The 17359-nt window shown below is 63.0% G+C and overlaps 1 protein-coding gene across 2 annotated transcripts; it reads right to left on the bottom strand.

The window, feature by feature from the left end:
- Positions 1-6831: 6831 nt before the first annotated feature.
- On the bottom strand, positions 6832-16558 carry LIMK1 (LIM domain kinase 1). Of its 2 annotated transcripts, XM_037375211.1 has the most exons (16): positions 16501-16558; positions 14166-14262; positions 12029-12167; positions 11536-11645; positions 11261-11452; positions 10304-10409; positions 10029-10213; positions 9765-9948; positions 9539-9625; positions 9171-9302; positions 9009-9068; positions 8844-8909; positions 8591-8747; positions 8412-8467; positions 8149-8306; positions 6832-8041 (listed from the first exon to the last, which is right to left on the bottom strand). In XM_037375211.1, the coding sequence occupies exons 1-16, from the start codon at positions 16556-16558 to the stop codon at positions 7876-7878; spliced, it is 1953 nt and encodes a 650-aa protein (XP_037231108.1). In that variant the 3' UTR covers positions 6832-7875. The 2 variants fall into 2 exon arrangements, with proteins under 2 accessions (XP_037231108.1, XP_037231106.1); XM_037375209.1 differs by lacking the exons at positions 14166-14262; positions 16501-16558 and adding an exon at positions 13666-14151.
- Between the last annotated feature and the right edge of the window lie 801 nt (positions 16559-17359).

Below are 17359 nucleotides of genomic sequence, written 5' to 3'. Positions count from 1 at the left end.
GCACACCAGGCAGCGGTACAAGGCAGCAGCACCAGGCATGGGGCTCCAGCATTGGCACCGGGGCACCAGTGCCAGTGACTTAGTACAGGGCACTGGGTACTGGGAGCCAGACACCTGCACCGGGTACAGCGCACTGGGACTGGGTACCAGGTACTGGGCACTAGCACAGCGCACCATGCACCAGGTCCAGGGTCCCAGCGCAGGGAGCAGGCAGCGGGTACAAGGCCCAAGGCCCCAGCACTGGGTGCTGGTACAGGTGAGAAGGAACAGTCCCAGCACCAGGCAGTGACCTTCTGATGATGGGCACCAGCACCATGCATTGCTCGGCAGGTACCACATATCGGGCAGGAGGCACTGGGCACTAGCTGCTGCACACCAGCCACTGGGTATTGGGGGCAATAGATACCAGTTAGTGGGTATTGGGTACTGGGAGCCACACACCAGGTACTGAGCACCAGACAATTGTGCTGGCACCACACATCATGCACCACATGCCGAGTACCAGGGATTTGGGACTGCAGTGGGCGTGGAGCACTGGATCCCTGTCTTTCCCAAGTGCTCCTTCTGCAAAATCCCAGCCTGCCTCCCCCTCCCTAACGCCTGGTGATGCTGCCTTCCGCCCTGCCTTGGCTCGGCTGTGACTGGCTGGGGGGCTGGAAATCTGGCAAGAGGAACCAGCAACCCTGCAGGCTGTGTCCCTGTCCCCATCCTCATCCAATGCCAGGGGTTGTGGCCCCTTCCCAGGATGCCCCTGGCCTCAGGCCCATGCTCCCAAAGGCAGCGGGTGGGTGCCAGTGGCACGTGGCTGTATCCGCCCCATCCTCGCCGAGGGCAGGGGAGGACACTGGCACAGCCAGCCAGGGCGACATGGGGTGCTTGTGTTCCTGGTCTTTCATAAGGGCTGGGGCAGGCTTGGCTGGTGGCGACCATTCCCTGCAGTGAGCAGCTCCAGAGGCTCAACCATCCCCAAATTTCAGCCTCCCAGTCCAGCTACCCCCCCAAAGCCTGTCCTTGTCCCCCACAAATGCATCCCATGTAAGGGGTGAAGGGGATGGCAAGGCCACATGCTTCCCCAGCACATCCCTCTCATGGGCAGCTTCTCCCTGCCTCAGTTTCCCTACCCACAATAAAAATCCAGTGGTCTCAGCAGGAAAAGCTGGATCCAGCCCTGCACACAGACTCCTGCTGAGGTTGGGTAGCTCCACAGGGACCACCTCAGCTTTGTCCCCAACCTTGTCACTGCCCAGAGCCTTGTTCCCCACCCCACCCCCCCGCCACAGTGTGTTACAGGGCCAGGCTTCGACCAGATGGCTTCGCATTCCCTTTATTCCCATAAATAACCAATGAAGGCTCAACATGGCCTTGGGGAGCCCCAGCGACTGCCTGGAGCCCATCCATCTGGGGCGGCTGGGCAGTGAGCCCGCTCTCCTGGCAGCCCTTCCTCACCCGCGGTCGGCCAGGGGGCTGCAGGCAGCACCACAGGGCAGGGGCAGGTAGGTGAGGGTGGCTGTTTGCATCTCTAATCCCTGAAGCGAGTGCTTTCCTCCGAGATTACTGGGGATTACAGGCTCGAGTGCTCCAGGAGCTCAGTCGCATCTCTCCCTGCCCTTCAAGGAGCAGCGTTGAGCCCTGCAGGGGGTGGAAAGGCTGGCTGAGCACTGCTGTGATGAGCTGGGCATTCTCAGCCATGGCGACTCGCACTGCCTGGGACAGCCGCTGGCTTGCCGTGGCTCGCTCCAGAAGCCTGGTGCTCAGAGAGGCTGGCGAGCTACAGCCCAGGCTTTAACTAGAGCATTAAAAGCTGAAGGGATCAGCTGCAGAGTGGGAAGGGGGGGGGGGGGATATGCAAGGGGTTGCATTTTTCTTGAGGGGGGGGGGGGGGAGGGGGGCGGGTGATGCAAAAGGAGCGATGGTGACGCGGAGGGAGGCTGGCGCAGCTTGAGAGGTCCCTGAGGCGCCCTGGTCTCCCTCTGGCAGAAGCTTTATCAGGTCCCGGCTCGGCAGGGCTGGGAAGCCATCGCGAGCCACTACTAGGGACCAGAGCTCTATAATTACCATGGGAGGCTGCGTTATTTTGGGAAGCGGCTACGCTGCTGCCAAAGCTTTTATTCCTCCAAACCAAAACAAGATGGAAAGAGCCCAGCCCAGGATGCTGCATCCGGCAGGCTTGGGGAGGTTAACCCCTTGCCTCCTCACTGCCTGCACCCACAGGGGCTGCCTGCTCCCCCCAGCCTGCACCCGGCGTTGCCCCAGCATCAAGCCCCCCTGTTTTGACCCTTTGGGGTCATACAGGCCACAGGGTGTCTGCTGGGCACGGGACAGAGCTGGGGGGCTCATCCCTGTCCTCAGCTTCTGGCAGGTTCAGAGGCCACATGTTCGAATGCTTTTCTGCCTCTGCCGTGAGAACTGCTATTTTTAGCTCTTTCTGTTGCAACAGGTCCAGTTCTGGGGCCTTCCCAGCGCAGTGGCTGGGCCAAAGAATGCCAGGCGGAGAGGAGCACCTCACTGCTGCCCCAAATAAAGTGTTCTAGGGGACAAAGCCCCGAAGGGTCCATCCCAAAAGACACCCTGAAAGACCGGCAGAGGCAACAGCTGGGCAGGGAGGCTGTGCTTTGCAGCCTCTGAAGCAGCCAAACAGCCTCCAAGCTGGGGATGAACTCATTTTTTGCAGCATGGAAGAGGATGAACTGCATTGTGCACCCCACAGTGCCCCCCGCCCCAAGACCTCCTCCAGCCATCCCAAGCACAGGGTCGAGGTGGGCTGAGGGTCTGTACTCAGGGTAGACCCCAAAAACCTGGGGTTTGACTCCTGCCTTTTGTCTTCTTTCCCTTGATCTGAGCCTGTAAGGGCTGCCCGTGCCTGGGTCACTCCCCATGCTTGATCCCTGCAGGGCAGCAAATAGCCCCCAAACCCATGTGCTGGGGTTCCCCAAATCCTAAACCCACTCACCAGGGTCTCCCAACCCCCTAAACCGATGCACCAGGGTCTCCCAGGCCCCCAGATCCATGCACCAGAGGCTCTCCACCCTTGCACTGTCTCTGCAGGCAGCGCTGGTCCCCTGTCAGGGTAGGGGGGCTGGGAGGGGGGCCAGGAAGGGGGCCATGCTTCCCTATGTCTGGCTGGTGCCTGCCCCTCAGAGGGCTCAGGTATGGGGTGAGCTCCGTGGGACAGTGGCACAGCAGCAGGGGCAGAAAGTCATAGCCATTCAAAGCCACAAGCCAGGTTGTCCCACCCCAAGCCCCAGCCACACAGGCCTCCTGCCTGTCATCGTCCCCCCCAGCTGAGTCTTCCCACAACTCATCACATGTTACCAGCCCCCACAACCCCCTTTCAAAAGAAATCAGCAACCAGTGCTGCCGATCTCCAGTGCCAGGACTGGGGACATGGTGGCGCTGAGGAATTAGGAGTGCTCCGGTGTCACCCTGAGCTCCCACCCTGCAGCCCCAGCCCACCACTTACCTCCTCCCCTGGAGCCACACCAGGAAGGGGTTTGTACCAGGGCCAGTGGAGAGCAGCAGGATGGAAGAGAAACAAGTTTTCTCATTAGAAGCAGCTGAGGTTTCACAGGGCCCCTTGCTAAGCCCTGGCTGTTCCAATCACCTCCCACCTCCAGGTCCCTCTGTCTCCCACAGAACCACTAGCCAGGTCAGGGATGGAACCCACATGTCCCCAGTCAGCAGAGAGGGGCAGAGACAGGCAGGTGATCAGGGAAAGCAGTGATGCTGCAGGGAAGCGCAAGAGCATCGTATCCCCTATGCTGCATTTTAAAATGCCACGCTTATGTAGACCCTACAAAAACCACCAGCAAGCGAGGTGGCAACACGTGGCCCATGGGATTTTCCTGCCTGGCTGTGCCCAGGGTGAGCCTCATCGTTCAGGGACCGGAAGATGGCATGCCACTCATCAGCCTTGTCTAGGGGGGGGACAGGGAACTGGAGCAACTGGCCCCTTCTTCCCATCCTCACATCCTGCACCCCCAGCCCATGCACCGGCAAGAGGGGAAACTGAGGCAGGCAGGTAGTGAACCAGCATTGGCTTTGGTGCCCCACAGGACTTTCTGGGGTCTGAATTTGCCCCATGGAGTCACCAGGTTCCAGTGACCCAGGTGTTATCTATGACCCAAGGAGGTGCCCCAGCCCAGGCTGCTGCAGGGGACATGGGACTGTGACAGTGACTGTTCTCTGCCCACATCATGGAGGGAGGGCTCAGGCTACTTCTGGACTGTGCAAAGTCCTCAGTCCTGAGTTGGAAGGGTGGATGCTGTGCCCAGGGGACAAAGAGTGGCTCTGTGGGCAGTGCCAACCGTGACCAAGCCCCTGCAGAAACAGGCACCAGGCATAGGATGGTGGATCACAGGAGTGTAGGACAGGACAGAGCTCAGGACACCGCTAGTCCAGCCTCCAGCTCAAAGCAGAAATGGGCAGGTCCACAGAAACACTGGTGGAAAGGGCTCCCGTGGTCCCCACTGCCACCACCTGTTCGCTGCCAGAAAATCCTCCAGTGTGGGTGAGCCTTCCTGCTGTTGAAGATGGGGAACTGTCCCCACATTCCTATGGATCTGTGCACCCTGGCTGGATGCCAATGACCCCTTCAGCTCCCCATGTCTCTATGGAGCTGAGCACCCTGGTGGGGTCCCAGCAGCCCTTCTCCAGCTCTGGACATCCCTGTGGAGCTGGGTGGCCTGATCAGACTCCAGCACCTCTTCTCTTGGCATATCTCCTCAAGCCTCATGAGGACCCTGCTGCCCATCACCCACCACAAACAGCTGCTGTCCCCTGGGGAGGGTCCTCACAGCACTGGTGCCCACCCTGCTGAGATGCTGGGAGAAATCACACTCCTCCTCCCAGCTGGTCCACCAGACTTACCCATAAAGGTGATAAACACCGTGGCCGATAGATCCTCCCCATCACTGGGGCCAGAGACAGAGGTCTCGGTCTGGGCCTCATGCAGGTCAGTGGGGGAGGCTGTACCAAGCAGCACCGACTTGGCCATGTCCTTGCCAGAGCCACCAGAGCTTTTGGCCACCACCTCAGTGACACTCGGCTGCTGACCTGTCAGCAGGGATGTGGGATGTGGGGATGCCCAGCTCCCTGCATGCAGCAAGAGCCACCATCCTGAGCTGTGGTCGAGCTTAGGCACAGCCCTGCTAGGGATTTCCCGGGGGACCACCTTGGGTGGGGACAGAGCAGGACCCTGCAGGGGACAGGGGGCACAGAGGCAGCTCTCGGTGGTCTGCAGCTTGGTCTGGGTGCCCTTGTCCCTCCTGGGAGGTGATGGCTGGGGGGGGAACAGCCAGCTGCGAGGAGCAGAGGGGCTGAGCCCCTCACACCAGCCTCGGGCCAGGTTGGGGGGGGCTGCAGGGGCAAGGAGCCCTGCCAGGCTGCCACCAACTGGGCAGGGGGCTGGGGGGGAACCGGGTGCCGCACACACCGGTGGCTGGATTTGGGCATGGTGTGTGGCACATCTCTGGGGGGTGGCTTTGGGTAGATGACAGCTGTGGCACGGGGCCACCAGGGCTGTGTCAGGGTCATCTCCCTGCCTGCCAAGGGGCAGCTCCTGGCTGGTGACTCAGTCTGGGATGAGTTGCTGGTCATGGGGGCAACCGAGCAGCCACCGCTTTGGCCTTGCCATGACTGGCTGCTGGCTCTCGCTTCACTCTCCCTCTGCCTGGTGCTGAGGATCCTCTGCAGGGTCACCAGCAAGGAGTCCAATGGCACCAACCACACCAGGCACAGCTCACTCTGCAGCTCCATCCAGCTGGGCAAGAGGCTGGGGGTGGCCTGGGGGTCCCATGGGGATGGGGAGCTCTCATTGCAGGGCTGGGGGTCCCCCAGGGTCCTGGTCTCCTGTGGTGGCAGGGAATTGGGGACCATGGTGTCTCCCAGGTGTGACAGCTGCAGTGGGTCCCCCATAGTCCTGATATTCCTGGGGAGCAATGGTGTCCTGCTCCCGGAGCAAAGAAACCGTGCGGCACGATGTCACCAAGGGCACTGTGATGTCACCATGATGCTGGCAGTGCTTGCCCATCCCTTCACCCAAGATAACATGGGACAGGCAGTTAGACAAGGAATCACCCCAGGGGGGACAGAGCCACTGTCACCTCCCCAACACCCCTCCCTGGGCCCTCCCATGTTGAGGCTGAGCATTGCCTGAGCAATAAACCATGAGGTTTTCCTGATGGGAAGGGGGATCCAGCCTGGATCCTGGGACCTTGGGGCTGTGCTGCCGCCTCCCCTCCTTGCCCAGCTGTAGCATCCTTGGGCACATCCCCCAGTCCCTTCCCTGTCACTCCCCCATGAGCTCCTTTGGGTCTCGGTTTTCTCTAGCCAAAGCTCAACCACCCCACCCAAGGATGGAGATCCTCCACCTTGGGGACCTTAATTCTGTTTAGGAAGGTGACAAGGACACAGGGACAGCATGGGATGGCCATGGGCACAGGCTACCTCACTGTCCCTTGGGGCTTGTTTTACATCAAAGGCAAAGCTGCTCCATGGCGCCCACAGTCACACAGCTCCGTAACCTGCCTGTCACCACCATGGGCTCTTGCCATCGCATGGGGTGACAGTGGGCACGTCTGCCTGGGGAGGGGACCCAGGGCTTTGAGGTCCTGGCCAGGTGGCACAGGCAGGAACAGCATCAGCCTCAGGGCCAGGGAGGACACCCATGATGGGTTGGGGGGAACACAAGAGTGCTGCCACCATAGGGTGCCTGGGAGATGCCACCAAGCCCAGTACCACCACACCACCCTGAGCACAGGGACCTCATGCCTCAGTTTCCCCAAGAGCTTCCAGCCCCCCGGGGGAGGCGAGCAATTCCCAAGCAGGCCGGGCAGCGAGCGGGGAAGGATTTATTGACTCACGGCTCAGGGTACATCACAGTTTGAGCTCCCTTCCCGCCTCCAGAGAGGACATCTCCTTGGACTTCCCGGGCAAAAGTGCACGGAGAGGCTTCACAGTTTCATCCCTTCGGGAAAGCAGAACCGAGGCAGTGACAAATGGCAAACGCTACGTTGTATGAAAAAATAATACAAACTCTTCTCTTTAAATATCTTACAGAAAAATGAACCTGAATAAAGAGCATGAAAAGCACCGTGCGGCGCAACCCCCCACAACCACCCCAGGCCAAGGGGACCAAGACGAGCTGCATCCCCGCACCCCTCTGTACCACTTGGTGCTGCTCTCAGGGATGCGTGGTCACGGATTAGCATGGGCAGCAGGGACATGGGGGCAGTGGGGGGGGACCACTACATGCCTGTCCCCACACAAGAGTGTGTGTCCCCACCATGAACCCCTCACTCGGCCAGGGGTGCTGGCAGCCCCCTGAGCCCAGGGTGCCAGTAGAAGTAGCATGAGAGGGTCTGGCCGAGGACGAGGGCATTGCTGTGAGGCTGCCCCATGACCCATGCTCCCTCAAGGGGCCAGGGGCTGTGTACCCCACCCCACCCCCGACCAAAGGAACCGGGCAGTCCCTCCTGTGTCGCAGTGCAAGTTCATGGAAAGCCAAGGCACCGCCGCGAGGCTGCGGCTCTGTACGGGGGAGCCCACAGGCTTTTGCGGGTGCAGTGGCCACACAGCCCCCAGGCGTGCAAAAGCAAAGCAAGCCAGGGGAGGGGACACACACACGGGGAAGGTCCCCACCGTGTGGCCAGCCGGGCTTGTCCTGGGGGCAACCGCTACTCCGTGGGGGGGATGCATAGGGGCCGTGCAGCCCCGGGGAGAGCCAGCTCCCTGGGACGGTGCGGGCAGCAGCATGAGCAGCCCGTGCAGAGGAGACTGAGTGGGGGGCTCATCTGGAGAGCCCCAGGGATCCAGCCCCTGGGGTGGTGGCAGCCGGAGGAGATGCTTGCGGTGGGTGCAGCTCCTTCTCCTGTGGCTTCAGAGGGTGTGCAGGTGTGGGGGCGCAGGCAACCCGCCCTCGCCCTGCCGGTGCATCTCCCTGAAAGCTCGGTCCAGCTGCTCCAGCTGGGAGCTCAGCGGCAGGTGGATCTCCAGGTGCATGCGGAGGGTTTCCAGCCACTGCTCCAGCTTGCTGAAGGATGGCCTGAGCAAGAAGAGGGGGGACACGTGGCAGCTCCACTGCACTGGCCCCGTCCTCCCTGTGCCACCAGCCCCAGTGATCCCCCAGAGTGGGGGGTCCCAACCACTCACCGCTTCTCAGGGTCCAGGTCACAGCAGCAGACAGCGATGGGGAAGAAGCTGGGGGGGCAGGCAGGGGGGCAGTAGCGGTCCAGGAAGCCCCTGACGTTGAGGCCGAAGTCAGTGGTACGGGGCAGGTAGTCGGGGTCAGCACTCACCCGGCCAATGATCTGGAGGAGAGTGGGAGGGAGGAGTGGGCTCAGCCCCCCGGGCAGACCCCAACCTCAGTGAGGACCCCAACCCCACAGGGAGACCCCAATCCCGGTGGTACTTGCCTCGCACAGGACGATACCGAAGGAGAAGATGTCCACCTTCTCATCATAGCTCCTCCCTGCCAGGAGAGATGGGTCAAGCCATGCTGCACAGCCTGTCCCTGCCCCACCAAGCATCCTCTGCCTGGGGACAAAGCCCTAGCTGGCCACATCCCCACTCACAGCATCACGGCCAGGCTCACCATTGATCATCTCAGGGGCCATCCAGTACGGGTTCCCCACCACCGTGTACCGCTTCTTGCGGTCCGGTTTCTTCAGGTTCTTGAGATGTTCAGGCTGGTTCTTCTCATCCACCATCAGCCGTGCCAGCCCAAAATCAGCCACCACCACGCTCTTGTTCTGGGTGGGTAGAGAGGAATGGTGGGCAGAGCCATGTAGGGGGCTGAGACCCCCAGCCGGGCTGGGGGAGGACACCATCAAGGTGAGAGAACTCACCTCCCGCACGAGGCAGTTGTGAGAGTTGAGGTCACGGTGGATGATGTTCATGGAGTGGAGGTAGGCCTGGGGGAAGGATAGGCTGAGAAAAGGGGGGAACCCCTAGCTGGTTGTCCCCAACCCACCAGCACTCATCCTGCCCAGCCAGCCCTGGGTGGCACCCACCATGCCAGCAGCAATGTCCTTGGCAAAGCTGACCCGCTGGCTCCAGGGGTAGTGGCTGTCCTGGGGGCAGGAGGAGGGATTTGTCAGAGCAGAGGAGAGGGGTCCCCCAGCCCCACCAGGCCTGTGGGGTTGGGGGGTCCTGACCTGCCCCCCAGAGCTCACCATGCTCTTGATGAGGCCCCTCAAGGTGCCCCCTTTGATGTACTCCGTGATGAAGTTGAGCCTCTTCTCCTTGTACAGCACCCCGATGAACTTCAGCACATTGGGGTGCTCCAGGCAGCGCATCACCTTCACCTGCAGGACCCCCCCGTGCCTGTGACACCCCCACACACTCAGCACCCACCCGGACGACCCACTGCTCATGTCTTCTCCATTAAACAGGCAGGGGCTGCCTGCATCCTGTGGTGGCTGGCCATCCCCAGTCCAGGTGTCATGCCCAGCATCCCATATCATGGTGGGGGACAGGATCGGACAGCCCCATCCCTCATGTCCCCCTCCAAGCCAGGGGTATTAAAGACAAGGATATTCACCTCTTTGAGGAAGGTCCTCTGTGTCTCCTCATCAAAGCGAATCAGCTCCTTCATGACCATCACCTCACCTGTCTCCCGGTGTGTCACCTGGCAGGGAGGGCAGGGGCTGAATCACCAGCTCCCAGATACCATCCCCACCCTTCGGGACAGCCCAGGAGAGATGATACCCCACCCCTGGGAGTTGAGACCCTCATGCCCGTGACACTTGGTGGTCACCCAGCCCCACCTTGATGGCCTGGCCAAAGCAGCCCTTGCCCAGCACCTCGCCGTGGATGAGGTCAGAAGGGCGAAAGATGCGATGGGCACGGGAGACAATGCGCAACGACTCAGAGCGACCGATGTCCTTGCGCTGGGACGCGGGTGAGCCCACTGAGCCAGAGCCCGGAGACTTGTCCGTGCTGCAGCTCCTCCTGCGGGATTGACGGACAGACAGAGGGTCAACTCCAAGGAGGTATTCCAATGGAAGAGGTGGGCAAGCTGGTGGCCTTACGTGACAGTCCTCTGGCGCATGGCACCAGGCTCCCCACAGGGTGGGGGGGCAGGGGAGCACAGGGGGCTGCACGGGGCAGGCAGGGGGCTGCAGGCAAGCCCTGACTCGCAGGCAAGGGGCTCGTGGGGGTCATGCTCGATGGTCAGCTGGAGCAGGCGGCTGGTCTCCTGGATCAGCAGGTCAATCTGGGGGCAGAAAATGATGGTGGGGATGGTGGATGGTTTAGGGGGCAACTCGGGGAAGGTGTTGGTTTGGGGTGACCTGGGGGAGTATACCTCATCCAGGGGAACATGGCCAATGGGGGTGCCGTTGATCTCCAGGATGCGATCGCCAACGTGGATGGAGTTCTTCATGTCAGGGCTGATGCAGTCTGGATCCACCCTGCAGGGCCAGCAGGCAGCGGGGGTCAGCCCCCCCAGCCACAACACCCTCAGAGGTGGGGATGTGCTGGGACACAGCCCACGCTCCACCCCCAGCCAATGGGGAAAGGCTGTCATGTCCCCTGTGAGTCACCTCTATGAGATGGCAACATGCCGCCACGGTACCCACAGGTCACCCCAGCAAGATGGGGATGTGCAGGCGAGCTGCCCACGGGTCACCCCTACCAGATGGGGACATGGAAACAAGCTGCCCGCAGGTCACCCCTGCTAGTTGGGAACAGGCAGGCAAGCCACCCGTGTTGGCTGGGGACACAGACACTGCCCACAAGCCACCCTTACTTCTTGGGGACATGCTGTCATGGTAACTGTGAGTCACCCCTCCAGGATGGGGACACACAGTCACGGTACCTGCGAATCATCCTTGCTAGTTGGGGACATGCAGGCATGTTGCCCATGGGTCACCCCTAGCAGGTGGGGACACACAAACATGTTTCCCATGAGCTGCTCCTGGATGGGGACATGCTGGCACAGTACCCACAAGCCATCCCAAGCATTTGGGGACATGCCTGCCTGGTTCCCAGAACCCACCCTGGCAGATGAGGCAACGCCAGCCTCACCCCAGGTGAGGCTGTCATCACCCCAAGTGATCACAATGCCAGATGTCACCCTCCAAGCCACCCTGATGGCCAGGGACATGCCAGCACTGGCCATCCCTGGCTGAGTGGGACACATCAGCCTCATCCCTCACCCTCCCACCCCAAAAAGTCTGTGGGGTGCATCCCACCAGCAGAAGGGATGTGGGATGCCCCCAGCCCCGGGGAGGGGACGGTGGCAGAGGGGACACAGACGCACTCTCGGACGCGGACGGTGCGGGAGTGCTCGGTGCCACAGCCCTGGTCAATGGAGACTGAGAAGCCACGTTTGCCATCGGAGCAGGCGGGGATGGAGACGAGCGTGACAGTGTGCGGGATGCGGGAAGCTGGCGAATCCGGCAGGATCTGCTCAATGACCGGTGTCACCACCATCTGGTAATAGCAGTGCCCGCTGCGGGGCCAAGAGGAGGCGGGTGGTTGGGGGGCTGCCAGAGGACGTGTACCCCCCAGCCACTCACCCAGGCTAGGACATACCAGTAGAGCTTGGAGCGCTCCACCAGCGCATAGGTGTCCCCATCCCCGATGAATGTGTGGCAGTTGAGGCAGCTGAAGCACTCGGGGTGGTACTTCTGCTCCCCGGCCACCTGCGGACAGATGCCATCAGCCATGGGAGCCCAGATGGCCAGGGCACTGAGCACAGGTGCCAGGGCTCAGATGGTGTTGTGAGCACCCATGGGTGCACCAAGGCCAAGGGAAGGGCAGGCTGAGCTGTGAAGTGGTAGGGACAGCTGTGCCGCTAGGCTGGGGACAGCTGGAGGGACATCTCCCCACCACCCTGAGCATCCCCAGCCCCGGCATGGGTGCATGCCCCTCCCAGGGTGCCCCTAAAATGCAGAGGACACCCCTGCCACTGCCAGAGCCCAAGCCACGCTGGGGGTCTGCACCCCCTCCCCATCTCACCCACTCTCCAGGGAGTGCAGCCATGGGTCAGGGCTCCATGTCCCGCCCAGGCCCCCCCAGTGCTCACCATGACGAGCCCCTTGGTGATCTGCTCCGAGCAGCCATGGCAGAGCTCCCCAAAGCGCACCCAGTAATCCTTCTTGCAGTACAGGCGCCCATCCTTCTCATAGTACTGGTGGGACAGGGAGGTCCCGCACTCACAGCACCTGTGGCAGAGGATGGGGACTCTCTTGCTACCATGTCCCCATCATCACCCTGTCCCCATTGTCACCCTGGGGGGCAGCCAGTGCCAGTCTGCCCCATGGCGCTCTGGGCAAGCTGCTTCCCCTGTTTCCTACCCTGCTGCAGGGCCACTGCATCTGTGTGTCACTGTCCCCAGGGCGGCAGTGGGTGGCTCCAGGGGTGCCTGTGCAGGCTGGCAGTGTGAGGACATGTGGGGACATGGTGGGGGGAGGGACAGAGACAGGCATGGGGAGGGTGGTGCCCACCCTGCATGGATGTGCCAGCCTGGTCATGGACATAGTGAGGGATGTGCCAGCCTGCTCACAGACAGAGGGACATGCCGGCTGGCTCACAGACAGGCCATCATGGATCACAGACACACAGAGGGCTGTGCCACCCTGGTCACAGATGTGCCAGCCTGGTCATGGACAGAGGGACATGCCAGCCTGGTCATGGACACATGAAGGGACATGTCAGCCTGGTCACGAACACACCACCCTGGCACAGAGGGACATGCCAACTTGGTCACAGATGCAGGGATGGATGTGCCACCCTGGTCACAGACACACAAAGGGACGTGCCACTCTGGCCATGGGCATGCCAGCCTTGGGGATGCAACACCCTGTCTGCTGCAAACAGGGTGCAGGGGGACACGCCTACAGTGCAGGGTTCTGCTCTGGCCCCGGGGAGGAGGGCGCAGGGGATGGGGGTGCAGGGGGGTGCACAGAGTGTACAATAGGAGGGTGCACCCAGGGGCGCAGAGGGTGCTGTGGATTCTGGGGGTGCACAGGCAGGTGCAGGGGTGCTGTGTGATGGGGTGCTGCATCAGATTATGCAGGGGGGTTGCAGGGGGGTGCTACAGGGGATTTCCTGTAGGGGGGTGCAGGGGGATACATATGAAGGGTGCTGCAGGGGTGCAGGGGGGTGCTAGTGGGAAGTTCCCGGGTGGGGGGCTGGGGGGGCTATAAGAAGCTGCACGGGGACTGCCGCAGTCACCGGCGCCTAACGCAAGTGGAATACCAACCAGGCGTGACGTCACGGCGCGGAATTTCCCCACCCCATGACGTCACCGCGCGAGGACTCCACCACCGCCTGCGCAGCCCAAAGCCTACCCAAAGCCTACGCAGGGCTGGGGGGGGGGGGGGGGGGGGGCGGCGGCCAATGGGGGGCGGCTGCGCCGCCCCGCCCCTTAACCCCCTCCCCCCCACGGCGCCCCTACACCCCCCACCCCCCCCACCCCGCGTGCCTGGGCTGAGGCCCGCGCTCCCTTCCACGCGCTCCCTCCCACGGCTGCAAGCTGAGGGGGGGGGGGGGGCGGGAGGAGGCTTCGCAGCGGTTCCGCTGGGGCCGAGGGAGGGGGGAGCCGAGTGGGGCGGAGGGGGAGACACACAGACGGGGCAAGCGGGGGGCTGGGGGGGGGCAGGCGGAGCGCCCCCGGGGTCCGTGGGGGAGCAGAGTCCAGCCCGACCCGCTCCCACTCACTTGGCTCCAGCGCGCAGGACGCAGTTCTTCCTCAGCACAGCTGCCAGCATCCTCCGTGGGACGGGGAGGCCACCCCGGTGCCCTGCCGTGCTCAGCACCCTCCCAGCCCCACAGGGACCCCACCAGGCCCCGGTCACCCCTTGCACCCCTCGACCCAGGACCTTTCTCCTCCTGCTCAGGGCTCCCACCACTCGAACTGCCGGGAGGGTGCAGAGAAAGAGGAAACGGGGCGGGAGGGGGCCAGGTGACATCAGCCTCACACCCTGTCACCCGTTACCCAGCAGGAAGGGACAGCGCAAGGCGGCCGCGGGGTGCTGGCAGCAGAGCCCTCTGTCAGGCTCAGCATCACCTGGTGGGCGCTGCCCACCCCCCGCTGCCCCGGCGAGCATCCAGGTGTGAGTGACAGCCTCACACATGCCCCTGCCATGGCCAGAGCTGGGGGTCCCACTGTCCCCATCCTGTTGTCCCCACGGAGCATCCCGCTGTCCCCAGGCTCCTACCTGAAGCAGTCGGCATGCCAGTTGGCGTTCAGCGCCTGCAGGTACTGCCCGTCGTAGATGCCCTGCCCGCAGCTCGAACACACTGGCAGGTCGGTCCCTGGATAGAGGGGGGGGGAGGGATGGGACACGGACGACGACACACAAAAGGGGGACAGGGCTGTCACTCTGCCAGCTGTCCCCACCCACCTGCAGCAGTACCCAGGCACATGCCCCTGAGTTATGTCCCTCTGTCTGGGGTGAAAAATTCCACCCACAGCCCCCAGCCATCCCATAATGGGGACAAGGTCGTGGCACTGATGTCCCCAGGGCTGGGGACAGGGGCTCAGCGCCAAGCCACCTCCAGAGAGCCCCTGCCCCCAGAGGCACTGCACTGACCCTGGGTGCCCCTGTCACTGGGGGTGCTGGGTGCTCATGGTGGTGGGGGGACACAGGGAGCCTGGGGTGCAGGGGGTAGCGTTGGGGTCCCAGGGGTGTCCCACAGAGGCGCTGGGTTCAGCCAGCACAGGGCACAGGCAGGCCAGGGGGCACAAGGGTGATGGAGGGACGACAACACAGTAAGGTGCTGAGTGCAGAACAGATGTTTGGGGTGCATGGAGGTGTCAGGGATGGAGGGGTGCCCGGTGCTTGAGGCTGGGTGTTCAGGAGCGGCGGAATGGGGGACACAGGCTGAGGTGCAGGATGGGTGTGGGAGTTATAATGAGGTGCAGGATGGGGGCAGGGAGGGATACAGGGCTACAGGATTGGTGCAGGGAGGGTAGGGGGGATGCAAGGGTGCAGGGGGGATGAGGAAGGAGTGAAGGATGGGTGCAGCAAGGGACACAGGGGTGCAGGATGGGTGCAGAGAGTGCAGGTGAGATTAGGGGGTGCAGGGTGGGTGTGGGGGGAGATGGAGGGGACAGGATGGAAGGATTGTAAAGGAGGGATGTAGTGGGACACAAAAGTGCATGGGGGGACCCTGTGGCGTGCAGGATGGGTGCTGGGGGATGCAGAGGGTATAAGAGGGTGCAGCGGTTGCAGGACAGGTGCTGTGGGATGCAGGGGATGTAGGGGAACCCACAGGGGTGCAGGATAGGTGCTGGGGGACGCAGGGGGCATGGCGGGACTCAGAAGGGTGCAGGAGGGGATGCAGAGGTTGTAAGGACACACAGTGGGGTGCAAGATGTGTGCTGGGGGATGCAGGGGTACCCAGAGAGGTGCAGGACAGGTGCTGGAGAATGCAGAGGGCATAGGGGGACACAGAGGGGTGCAGGGGGATGTAGGGGGGACCCAGAGGGGTGCAGGATGGGTTCTGGGGGATACAGGGGGCATGGGGGTACTCAAGAGAGATACAGGATGGGTGGTGGGGGATACAGGGAGCATGGGGGGATACAGAGAGATGCAGGATGGGTGCTGGGGGATGCAGGGGGACCCAGCAGGGTGCAGAGACACAGAAGGTGCTGCAGGATGCAGCATAGATGGGGTACTGAGCAGTGCAAGGATACAGAGAGGTATAGGATGGGTGCTGGATGGGGGGGCTGCAGGATGGGAAGGGGTGCAGGGGCGCGCAGAGGGGGCAGAGGGGGTAAAGGGGTGCAGGGGGGAGGCGAGTGATGTAGAGGGGCTGCAGGTGTGCAAGTTTAGTGGGGGTGCGGGGAGGGATGAGGGGTGCAGAGTGGATGGGAGGCACAGTAGGGATGTGGGGGTGCAGAGAAAGAGGCAGGAGGGACAGGGGGTGCAGGGGGATATCAGGGTGCAGGGAAGGAGGTGTACAGGGTTTGCAGGGTGCAAAGAGGGATGTGTGAGTGCAGGGGAGGATGCAGGGTGTTTGTGGAGTGCATGCAGGGATGCAGGCTAGAAGGGGGTTTGGGGTACAGAGGGGTGGGGATGCAGGCTGGACAGGGGATGCAGCAGATCTAGGGGCGCAGAGAGAGTGCATGCTGGAAGGGGGGTTCAGGGGTGATGTAGGGGTGCAGGAAGGATACAGGCTGGATGGGGGGTGCACAGAGGGATTTGGGGATGCACACGGTAGATGTGGGGGACACAGGATGGAAGTGGGGTGCCGTGGGGGCTGCAGAGGGTGATGTGGGCTGGAAGAGGGGTGCAGGGGGTGGTTTGCGGGTTGCGGGGGGGGTGCTGTTTGGCTGGGGAGCGTGGGGGGGATGTGGCGGGGATGCAAGCTGGATGGGGGGTGCAGAGGAGGCTGCAGGGGTGCGGGAGGAGATATGGGGGTGCGGGAGGGATGCGTGGGGGCTGCAGGCTGGCTGGGGGTGCGGGTGAGCCGGGCGGGGGGTCGCGAGGCCCCAGTGGCGGCGCGGAAGCGCTGAGTCAGGCGGGGGGCCCGGGGGGGGTCACGCACCTTCGTCCTCTCCCATAGGCTCGTCCCTCCAGGTGCAGCACAGCAGCATCAACCTCATGCAGCCGCGCTGCCCGGCCCCGCGCCAGGCCCTGCCCTCGCCACGGCCACGGCCACGGCCACGGCCACGGCCCCGGCCCGGCCCGGCCCCGGCCCTGCCGCTGCGGCTCCGGCGGGCGGGCGGGGACGGCCGGGGGAGAGCACGGCGCCGGCGCGGCCGCCAGGGGGCGGGGCCGCGAGGGACTAGGGGCGGGGCCGGGGAGAGGGCCGGGCCCGGGCCGGAGGGGGCGTGGTCTGTGTGGAGGGGGCAGGGCCAGGGCAACGTGGGGCACGAGGGGCGCCGGGGCTGCCACCGTGGGTAGGGCACTGGTGTCCTCATTCACCCGGGGTGTCACCATGGGTAGGGTCTCCCTGTCCACCCAGGCTGCCCCCGTGGGTAGGGTGTCCCTGTGCACCCGGCTGTCACCATGGGTAGGGCACTTGTGTCCCTGTCCATCTGGGCTGCCACCGTGTGGCACGACATCAGTATCCCTCTTACTTCCTGAGTTGTCACCATGGATCAGGGCACAGCCGTTCCCCTGGGATGACACTGTGGGACAGGGCATGGACATACCCATCATCCTGTGGTCTGTCACCATGGGGAGGGGATAGATGTCCCCCTTATCCCCTGGGTTGTCACCGTGGGACAGTGCATGGATGTATCCCTTGTTCCCTGGGCTGTCAGCAAGGGCAGGGCATGGACAACTCCCTGCACCCCCAGGCTGTCACTGTGGGACAGGACATGGCTGTCCCCCTTACCCCCAGGCCATCACCATGGGACAGGGCACAGACCTTCTCCTGGGTCCCCAAGCTGTCCCCTCGC

Source organism: Falco rusticolus, chromosome 1 (assembly GCF_015220075.1).
Source record: "Falco rusticolus isolate bFalRus1 chromosome 1, bFalRus1.pri, whole genome shotgun sequence".
NCBI lineage: Eukaryota > Metazoa > Chordata > Aves > Falconiformes > Falconidae > Falco > Falco rusticolus.
This window is presented reverse-complemented; position numbering and strand designations above follow the sequence as displayed.

Excerpts from the sequence above, each read along its gene's own strand:
- LIMK1 (XM_037375209.1), bottom strand. The coding sequence starts at position 13,916 with ATGTCACCTGGCCCCCTCCCGCCCCGTTTCCTCTTTCTCTGCACCCTC. Across the intron at positions 10,410-11,260 it reads CGCACCGTCCGCGTCCGAGA|GGTGGATCCAGACTGCATCA; the intron begins GTGCGTCTGTGT and ends CTGGCCCTGCAG. Across the intron at positions 9,069-9,170 it reads GGGGCCTCATCAAGAGCATG|GACAGCCACTACCCCTGGAG; the intron begins GTGAGCTCTGGG and ends TCCTGCCCCCAG.